Source organism: Gadus morhua, chromosome 6, assembly GCF_902167405.1.
Source record: "Gadus morhua chromosome 6, gadMor3.0, whole genome shotgun sequence".
In the NCBI taxonomy this organism is placed as follows: Eukaryota; Metazoa; Chordata; class Actinopteri; order Gadiformes; family Gadidae; genus Gadus; species Gadus morhua.
Window position 1 is genome coordinate 25,595,227 of NC_044053.1, and position 11,175 is coordinate 25,606,401.

Consider the following 11,175-nt stretch of genomic DNA (forward strand, 5'->3'; position numbering starts at 1 on the left):
ATGTAAGGGATAATGTATAGAACGCCGGTCATTATCGGGAAAATAAGCCCCGACAGGACGAACATGTTGCATATTCTCGAAGAAAGTTGTCCAATCCCGGGTTGCTTTAACTCACTTCATTTATTATAAAGTCGTCGGCATGTTTCGGCATGGTAAGTGAAGCTATACGGAGGGAATTGTTTCTAACGCGAGTGAGAGGAAAATACCGTGATCTACTTCAAGCCCCCTTGCTGCGCCGTCTACCTATTGATCTCTGGCCTGTTCACTCGACGTCCTCCGTACAGGACGTCAAGTGGGTGTGGCCTATGCAGTGGGCGTTGCCTAGTGGGCGTGGCCGGGGTGACGTTATGGCTTCGGCTTCTTCACTTAATTAAAGGTGAAGAGGGAGCAGCCTTCAATAACATCATGCTCCCCTTGTGGCTATGTGAGGGTAACGCAGCTTATATGTTTGGTCCTGCATCATTGGGTCTATGTGTGGGTAGCTTAGATTCTTAAAATACGTAACAAACAGTACACAGGCCGACGCGCAGCGAAGGCGTCTTGCTTCGCCCTGAAGGGGCTTATTTTCGACAATAACCGGCGACGTTCTATACATTATCCCGCTTATTACACGGCTACTTGCCAAAACGAAAAAATAACTTCACATGGTGTGTCTTTTTACAATTTATTCGTTACCAACATTCTTAGTGTTGATCAGCAGAGAAATAATTTGTCTGCAAAGACGGTGACGTCGCTTAGCAACGGAAGACGCTGGGCTTGACAAGTCACCGGACTACTACCCATGCAAGTGAACGGAGCGTTCCACGGCATTGAGAAGACCCTTGTAATAAAGGCCTATATTATTTCTGTTTATGGCATAGGTTTCTCCTCAGATTAGGCCAATAAACCAATGATATAGTGTATAACCTATGTATTATCTCGGGCAGAGAATCTAAACTCTAGTAGGAAGAAGGATAAAGCCGTGCAAGCCAATCAGAATCCTCAGAATCAACAACAACGAATAACACGAGCGTCTTCCTGTAACAAACAAACTGTAAACATAGGGCGTTCATATGACCTTAAGCATTTCCTGCCGCATAATGTGACGCTTCAGAACCTAAAACCCAGTTTCTCCCCGTTGACACGACAACACGATAGTGTTTAAATGTGGGCGATAGTGTTTAAATGTGGTCGATAGGGTTTACGTGTGGTCCATAGTGTTTAAATGTGGGTGATAGTGTTTAAATGTGGGCGATAGTGTTTACATGTGGTCGATAGGGTTTACATGTGGTCCATAGTGTTTAAATGTGGTCGATAGTGTTTACATGTGGTCGATATTGTTTAAATGTGATCGATAGTGTTTAAATATGGTCGATAGTGTTTAAATGTTCTTTTCCCTCACTCTCCACCTCATCCCTAACTCTCCACCTCAAGCTGGTGTGTAGTGAGCGTTCTGGCACCGATTGGCTGCCGTGCATCACCCAAGTGGGTGCTACATATTGGTGGTGGTTAGTGAGGTCCCCCCTTCACTTTAGGCGTCTTTGAGTGTTATTAATTATTATTATTCTTCATGTTTAACCTCTGTTTTCCTTTTATTCCTAGTCTGTTTTACATAGTTTTGAATGATGACTATATGCTCTGTAAGGTGTCCTTGGGTGTCTTGAAAGGCGCCTCTAAATTAAATGTATTATTATTATTATTAACACACAACCGGCGTTTTCAGAAATCTCCACTTTGGCCGGAGTTTTTAGAAATGATTGTTTTCTGTGACAAAAAACGCGTGGAAATATCTGCGTTTTCCCTTCGTGTAAACGGGGCCTTAGTTATTTACATTTGCATAAAATCCAGATGAAAGCATGCAGGTCTACATAAAGCTGGGCGTTAGCTTTAATAGGTTGCAACGGTGGACTGAAATAACTTCATGGCACGATGTGACCATTTGGTATATAAGTAAACAAAGAAGAAGTTTGTTATTTTTTAAACACGTGCTATGTGGAAGCTAACATTCAGCTTCAGATTCAGCTAGGATGAGTTTTCTGAGTTCCCCAAATTAGGCCAGGTGCCTCGCAAAAAGAGGCCCGTTCATGATTCAGATTTTGATTTGGTCAAGTGAACATTACATTCGGGCAAGTCGAACATGACCGGTACTTGCCCGATGGGCAAGTGCTTTTGAAACCTTAGTGTCAACCTCTGCCATAGCAACGCCGGTAAACAAACCCCGCGAAGCCCAATCCCTACGTGAGCTCCCCGGGCTACGGCCATCCGGAGGCGCATAGAGCTTTTGGCCGTGATATTATGATAGGCCTATATAAAATTATATTATACTATTATATATAGAACGTTATAAGACGCCGTGAATTGGCACGCTGCCAGCCGCTGTCACCGAGTGTGAGAGGAGAGTTGACGGAGAAGATGGCGGTTGACCTATAGCTTCAAAGTTAATACCGTTTACACCGGTAATACCGGTGTTGACACGAGTGTATTACTCGGTGTGAAAATGTCCACACCGAGGCAACCCTACTGCACACCACTCACAAACTTGTTCGTCATTGTCATGTCTGGCTCTGTGAGTGTGCGTGCGTGCATGCTATGTGCGTAGGCTGGATAAATCTGATTGCCCAATCAGCCAAGTCTCGTTTGTGTTTAATTGGTTGTGTTCCTACAAAGCTCTTGCCTTTTGTCACATGCACAGAGCTTAATGCAAATTTGTTTGAAATTAAATTACATTTTTTGTTGTTGCTTTTGTTGCACAACTTGTGAAGAAATGTTTTAGGAGTACATCTCTTTCTCTCCCTCACTCACTCACGCATTCTAACACGCTATGTCTTTTTCATTGATCCAAGCACTCCAATACAAAAATGTAAAGTAACTTGTAATTTGAGTAGCTTTAAAAAAAAAAAAAGTACTTTTTTACTCTTACTCAAGTAGGTTTTCCAATTGGAATATTTACTTTTACTAAAGTAGATTTTGAAGGAAGTAATTTTACTTTTACTTGAGTATAGATTTTCCTTACTCTACCCACCACTGACGGCAAGCTAGTAGCACTAGTACTACGGTCATGGCGGGTATTGGTACAGAGAACAAGAAGAGGTAGTAATAAAGTAGTAAAGTAGTAAAGTATTTCTTCCACCAAATTCAAAATTAAATGTCTTCGTAGGCGATAAAATTAAATTAAAATACAAATAATAAAAAGAAAGAAATCATTATGCGGTCTCGGTAGCCTTTTAGCCATCACATTTCTGTTGTGATGTTCCTCGTCTTCATTGTCATACAGACCTACTAGCAGTGCTGCTAGCATTTTCTTCTGTTGTTGACAGTTATTTTGAATTTAGGACAGGGTGTATGGCTACCTAACTTAGGGATCCTATCTTAAGAAATTCCTAACTTAGGATAGTTCTGTAATGGCTAAATTCCTATCTTAAGATAAGATAGGATTTCTTCCTAAGTTAAGTTAGGAAACCTCCTTCTGTAATATCAAAACCCCTAAATGCCTTCCTATCTCAAAATAGGATAGGGTTTCAGTGTTAGGAAGTTTCTGTAATGAGGCCCCAGGGGCCGTATTACAGAAGCTTCCTAACTCGAAAATCCTATCTTATCTGTTTGGTAATTATAGTAACAAGGGATAGGATCGGATTTAGGAAAAAAGTCATTACAGAACGGCCGATCCTAAAGTCAGTGTTCTTATCTTAACTCCAGATAGGAAATGTGTATTACAGAAATATCCTAAATTATCCAAATCCCAAATAAACGGTCCTAATTTTAGGATGGCCCATCAGCTCTCCTAACTGTCATTTACTTTTACTCTTTTGTTACATGTGGCGCAGCAAAATCGTAGATGTAGGCTTAATGGTGATCTACGAAATATGTTAGTTGAAAGGCTTAATCCGTTATCCGTAATCCGACCCCGTAACTACGGAGACCTTTCGAGCATTCAAAGTTCTCCGTTGGGATGTCGGATACGCAATGCAATTCGCCGCCTGATCGATCTTATATGTTGATTACAAACAATGTAGTGTTGTATCGGTCCTTAATTTGCAAAGTAAACAATGTACAAAGTAAATAAGGGTCAAGGTCAAACCGGAGAAGTTATAGAGTGGCGAAGTCACGCCCCTTCGGGTAGAGCCCATGGGACCTATGAGATAGAAAAATATGAATGGGTTTCAATGGAGAGAAAGTAATTATCTTCTGGTCCCAGTCTTTATATGCCCTGGATTACACATATGTTGTTTGTGGATTTAAAGGATAATTTTTCACGCAAAGAAAACAAAAAAACTTGCCCCCCAGAAAAAATCATTGAAAGAGGTGAAAACCGTTATATAAATTGGGGCATGTGGCGAGTTTCAGTTATGCCGATGGGGAGATTATTGGTCTTGTCCATGCCACGCCAGTCGCAGGGAGCGTGACGTCACATACAAGACGTGTAGTCTTTCTCATTGTGTTTTCTCTACAGCCTTTAGCTGAACAATTGCACAATAAACGGTCAAACTATTGGCATGAAAAATTAGAATTTAAATCCACAAACAACATATGTGTAATCCTGGGCAATAAGAAAATAATTACTTTCTCTCCATTGAAAACCCATTCATATTTTGCTCTACCGGAAGGGGCGTGACTTCGCCACTCTATTACAGGAAATGATTTTGTTAGCGGACCAATCACAGCGCTTGTTGTCTCCTTTGCGTTGACGGATAATTAAAAAATATTGGATGCGCGCGTAAGCTTCATCTGATGCTAGGTAACAGACATAAAAGCTGATTTTCGATGCTAGATCACCTACTTAGGATATCTTAACCTGAGATAAGGATTTCTAAATTAAGATAGGATATGTTTCTGTAATACCAAATTGAGAAAAATCCTATCTTACACTTCTCCTATCTTAAAGGTTGGGTAGGTGATTTACGAAACGCCAGCAGATTTTGAAAATACACAACTCAAATGGTCCTACCCCCTCTCCTTCAACGCTGACTCTGACTCCACCCATTCCAAGTATCTGGACGCGCAATCATGCACGAGCGCGAACAGAGATGCGCGAGAGCGAGCCAGGCTAGCGTAGGTTTTCGTTTAACAACATGGCACTACATTCAGCTGTAAGTTGCACCCAGTACCGCGGGAAGTAGGGGTGCTGGGGGTACTGCAACACCCCCTGTCCGAGGCCCTGTCTTATCACAGAAAACGATCATTTCTAAAAACTCCGGCCAAAGTGGAGATTTCTGAAAACGCCGGTTATGCGTTGTCGTGTCAACGGGGAGAAACGGGATTTTAGGTTCTGAAGCGTCACATTATGCACCAGGAAATGCTTAACGTCATGTGAGCGCCCGCTGTACCGTATTGGTCCGAATATAAACACAAACCCCATTGTAAGACGCCCTTTATTTGGAAAAAAGATTTGAAGACCAGATCCGGTTTTTATGAATAAATAAATTGTATTAATTGAAATAATATACGAAAATAAAAAGGCATCGAATAAAACACTGCATTGCCACTAAACAGTAGTGCAAATAGGCCGTACTGATGTGTACACCAAAGACTATTCCTGACACTCCTCTGCCCCGCTGTGTTCGCTCTGGCTGTGGTCGCTCCGAACTGTTTCGGCCCGTGGCAAAGCGAGTCATCCTCGCTGCTGTCCAAGGCATTTTGAGACGCAGCATTTATTTAATGCTCATATGACCTAGTGCTGAAAAAAGGTTATATGAAAAAGTGTGAGGGTAGCGGTGGTGCGCTAAACTTGTTCTGTGAGCAGCTGGATGTGAACGATCGATTTTCAACTGTGCGCGCATGCACTGGTGTAATTGAGCTGCGCTGCTATACATCTTTTATTATCAATGTAACGAGTTGCAAGTCTAGTGCAGGCTGAGTTTTTTTTTTCCCAGCACCCCCTGCTGAGAATACGTTCTCGCTGCTATGGTTGCACCAGATGTTATAAACATTAAACGGTCACATAAATCATTACTATTTTTAGAAAATGTATGTTTGTTTCATATAATTGTATTGGAAGTCCTGGTTTTCACTAGGGTTGCCGCGGTGTGGACATTTTCACACCGAGTAATACACTCGTCTCCACACCGGTATTACCGAGTATAAACGGTATAAACTTTGAAACTAGGTCAACCGCCACACAAGCATCGGTTTTTAGACCCTTCTCGTCCTTCAGTTGCCGCCAACGTTCGAAAGCAGCGCCTAGGATTATTCTTGATTTCAGTTTTTCTCTTTCAGCGTTTTTATTAGGGGTCCAAGCCAACAGGTTGGATCCCTATTGTTTTTGTAAGGATTATTATTAGGGGTCCAAGCCAACAGGTTGGATCCCTATTGTTTTTGTAAGGATTTTTCCTATTATTATTATTCTTCCCCCCGTACTTGTGGGACTACAGCCCAAACCGTAAATGGTGCACACGCGCCAATTGCATGACTAGATCCAGGTCCGGCACCGCTACTCAGATAACCAAATCCAGACGCGCTGGCCACTAGGTGGCGCTATACCAAGGACAGACGCGTTTGGGGCTATAACTCCCACACCGAATCTCCCACATTCAAAAACTTGTACGCACAGATTCACTGGAGTCTGCTGCATCTTTTGGCATAGGCCACGCCCATTTGCGTCGATAATTTTTTTTCGCAAAATCGCGAAAACCGCAAAAATGCTTATTCCCTACTCCTCCCACATTTCTTGACCAATCGACACCAAACTTTGCACACGACATCGTCAGACGCACGCGCAAAGAATGCAGGAAACACTTTTTTGATGCGACCTTTGACGACGAAACGGTAGCGTTTTGAATATTGGTTTATTAGCTAAATTAGACGTGGAATATCCAAAATCCCGAAAAATTCAAAATTACACATCGGATCGACTCCAAGTTTTACACACATGTTGGTGCTAACCTTTACGTCGTTCGATAAAAATTTCGGAAAATTTCGCCATTAGGGGGCGCAATAAACGAGGAAATTGTATATCTTCTACAAAATTTCGCCGCGAAAACGCTACACTAACTTCTCGCTACTCCTACCACAGTCAAATCCTTTGTATCCACAGGTTCAGGGTAGCGTTTTGAACACATGCTTCGCTTTGTGCCGGCGAAACGCACATTTCTTGTCGCGTTGTGCCGGCGAAATGCACACTTCTTGGACCCCTGCATAACTGCTTGCAGTTCTAGTTAGGGGTCCAAGCCAACAGGTTGGATCCCTATTGTTTTTGTAAGGATTTTTATTATACTTCCCATCTAGAAGTGGTACCACAGCCCAAACCGTAAATGGTGCACACGCGCCAATTGCATCACTAGATCCAGGTCCGTGAACACTACGCAGACGACAAAATCCAGACATGCCGGCCACTAGGTGGCGCTATACCAAGGAATACTTGTTTTGGGCTATAACTCCCACACCGAACCTCTCAGAGTCCAAAAACTTGTACACACAGATGCACTGGAGTCTGCTGCATCTTTTGGCCTAGGCCACGCCCATTTGCGTCTGGAATTTTTTTTCGCAAAATCGCGAAAACCGTAAAACTGTTTTTTCGCTACTCCTCCCACATTTCTCGCCCGATCAACACCAAACTTTGCACACAACATCGTCAGACGCACACGCGAAGAATGCACGAAACACTTTTTTGATCCGTCCTCCGACGACGAAACTGTAGCGTTTTGAATATTGGTTTATTAGCTAAATTAGACGTGGAATATCAAAAATCCAAAGAAATCCAAAATTAGACATCGGATCGAGTCCACATTTTACACACATGTTGGTGCTAACCTTAATGTCGTTCGATAAAAATTTCGGAAAATTTCGCCATTAGGGGGCGCAATAAACGAGGAAATTGTATATCTTCTACAAAATTTCGCCGCGAAAACGCCACACTGACTTCTCACTACTCCTACCACAGTCAAATCCTTTGTATCCACAGGTTCAGGGTAGCGTTTTGAACACATGCTTCGCGTTGTGCCGGCGAAACGCACATTTCTTGTTGCGTTGTGCCGGCGAAATGCACACTTCTTGGACCCCTGCATAACTGCTTGCAGTTCTAGTTAGGGGTCCAAGCCAACAGGTTGGATCCCTATTGTTTTTGTAAGGATTTTTATTATTATTATACTACCTCCCCGTGAAAGTGGAACCACAGCCCAAACCGTAAATGGTGCCGACATGCCAATTGCATGACTAGATCCAGGTCCGGCACCGCTACTCAGATAACAAAATCCAGACACGCCGACCACTAGGTGGCGCTATACCAAGGAAAGATGCGTTTGGGGCTATAACTCCCACACCGAACCTCCCACAGTCAAAAACTTGTACGCACATATTCACTGGAGTCTGCTGCATCTTTTGGCATAGGCCACGCCCATTTGCGTCTATAATTTTTTTTCGCAAAATCGCGAAAACAGCAAAACTGTTTTTTCCCTACTCCTCCCACATTTCTTGACCAATCGACACCAAACTTTGCACACGGCATCTTCAGACGCACACGCAAAGAATGCTAGAACACTTTTTTGATCCGACCTTCGACGACGAAACGGTAGCGTTTTGAATATTGGTTTATGAGCTAAATTAGACGTGGAAAATCAAAAATCCAAAGAAATCCAAAATTAGACATCGGAACGAGTCCAAATTTTACACACATGTTGGTGCTAACCTTAATGTCGTACGATAAAAATTTCGGAAAATGTCGCCATTAGGGGGCGCCATAAACGAGGAAATTGTATATCTTCTAATTGGCCAAAGGAATGTTCTTCAAACTATGAGGGAACCATCACGGGGCAAACCCGAGTCTATATAAAAATTATGGTCAAGAATTATTAATGTGGGCGGGAGTTATTTGGAAAAGGAAAATTGTCTTTGCAAAATTTCGCCACAAGAGGGCGCAAAAAAACGACGAAATAATACATCTCCTAATCGCCAATGGAATGTTCTGAAAACGCGTTTTGGGCTAAAACTCCCACACCGAACCTCCCACAGTCAAAACCTTTGTATCCACAGATTCACTGGAGTCAGCTGCATCTTTTGGCATACGCCGTTTCTCAGTTTCGAACACATGCTTCGCGTTGTGCCGGCGAAATGCACACTTCTTGGACCCCTGCATAACTGCTTGCAGTTCTAGTTCTTATACTTCCTACCAAGAAAGTGGTACTACAGCCCAAACCGTAAATGGTGCACACACGCCAATTACATGACTAGATCCAGGTACGTGAAGACTATGCAGACGACCAAATCCAGACATGCCGGCCACTAGGTGGCGCTATACCAGGGAATACGCGTTTGGGGCTATAACTCCCACACCGAACGTCCCAGAGTCCAAAAACTTGTACACACAGATGCACTGGAGTCTGCTGCATCTTTTGGCATAGGCCACGCCCATTTGCGTCTAGAATTTTTTTTCGCAAAATCGCGAAAACCGCAAAACTTTTTTTTCGCTACTCCTCCAGCATTTCTCGACCAATCAACACCAAACTTTGCTCAGGGCATCTTCAGACGCACACGCAAAGAAACCCTCAGACAGTTTTTTGATCCGACTTTCGACGACGAAACGGTAGCGTTTTGAATATTGGTTTATTAGCTAAATTTGACGTGGAAAATCAAAAAAAAAAAAAAAAAAAAAATTAGACATCGGATCGAGTCCACATTTTACACACATGTCGGGGCTAGCCTTAACGTCGTTCGATAAAAAATTCGGAAAATTTCGCCATTAGGGGGCGCAATAAACAAGGAAATTGTATATCTTCTAAAAGATTTCGCTGCGAAAACGCTACACTGACTTCTCGCTACTCCTACCACAGTCAAATCCTTTGTATCCACAGGTTCAGGGTAGCGTTTTGAACACATGCTTCGCGTTGTGCCGGCGAAACGCACATTTCCTGTCGCGTTATGCCGGCGAAATGCACACTTCTTGGACCCCTGCATAACTGCTTGCAGTTCTAGTTATCAATTACTCTCTGAAAATGAGTTTTTCTTCTCTTTGCTGGTGGGGATGGTGGCGTCTTGTCTGCCATGGAAATTGTCTTCTACTGCTAGGTCCAAATGTGGATTAACTAGTTCCAGTAGCTACCGCAGGATAACAACAAACAGGAGCTTGCTCTGGGTCACGAGCTCTGGGTCACGAGTACTGCACGAAGGGGTCGCGCGGGGCGCGGGGGAGGGGGAGTGCAGTACGACCGTTTGATTGACGTACTTACTGTCCAATGCAACTCGGTGGCAATGGAAATGATTGGCTGGAGTTTTTCGAGCCCTGCCCGTTCCACAGATGATTGACTTGTTTAATTTTCATGTCAGTACTTCTAACTCAGTGGCTGTAAGCGGGTTATGATAAGGATTTCAAGTAATTTTGCAAAAATGGCCAAAAAAGCGAATCACCTACCCAACCTTTAACTTAGGACTTAAGATAGGAGGTTTCTGTAATACGGCCCCTGCTCTGTATGTTTAATGGGGGCATGTTTTGTCCCATGTTATTTTAAAAACCAATGACAGGCTTCATGTCTCCCACTGATGGGCCTACTTCAAGCAGAATGTGTAGGCCTGGACCTCCAATGTGTCAGAGTATGTTCTGCTCTGTATGTTTAATGGGGGCATGTTTTGTCCTGTGTTACTTTGCTTTTTGCACTAAAAAAATGTCTTTGTATTTGAAGATACAGGCCCGAGGCCTAGTAATGTTCCATGTCTGTCTTCAAATATTTCATAGTACTTCAATTATTTTTCTAATTTAAAGAAGATAGATTTATGATTTTTTTTTTAACATTAATTTGAAGCACAATAAAAAGTGTCATTCATTTTTCAAAATGACCTTGTGATAGTGTTGATTTTGCACACGCATGCTATTTATACCCATATTTAACTTAATATACTGAACATTTTAAATGTTGGCCAACGAGCCTCCCCCCGATTATATGTTGGCCCTCCACTGGGAAGAATTTGGGCACCCCTGCTTTAGAGCAGTTACCTCTCCACCTGGCCCTTCAGAGCTCGGACCTGCAGCCGGTAGAAGCCATCGTCCCTTTCAGACCTCTCCGTCGGGGCCGCGCTGACGTTACTTTTCTTTTGTGGCCTCTCTCCGTCTTTTCTATCATTCTTTTTCGACATGTTAGCGTATTCAGCATGTGTTTCTGGGCGAGGGAACGTTTAGTGAGCCTAGTTACCGAGTAACCAAAACACACGCGTTACTAAGAGATGACGCTCCCCACTGGAACAACAGAACCAGATTTAAGCCATGTTTGTATA

General features: G+C 43.0%; 1 protein-coding gene across 2 annotated transcripts in view; it reads right to left on the reverse strand.

Annotated features, from left to right (window-relative positions):
- Positions 1–11,099, reverse strand: part of cfap157 (cilia and flagella associated protein 157) — a 29,003-nt gene extending 17,904 nt beyond the window's left edge. For both annotated transcript variants that reach the window (XM_030357878.1, XM_030357877.1), the window contains exon 1: positions 10,898–11,099. In XM_030357878.1, the coding sequence (XP_030213738.1) occupies positions 10,898–11,037 (140 nt within the window). In that variant the 5' untranslated portion in view covers positions 11,038–11,099. The remainder of the gene's footprint in view (positions 1–10,897) is intronic.
- Between the last annotated feature and the right edge of the window lie 76 nt (positions 11,100–11,175).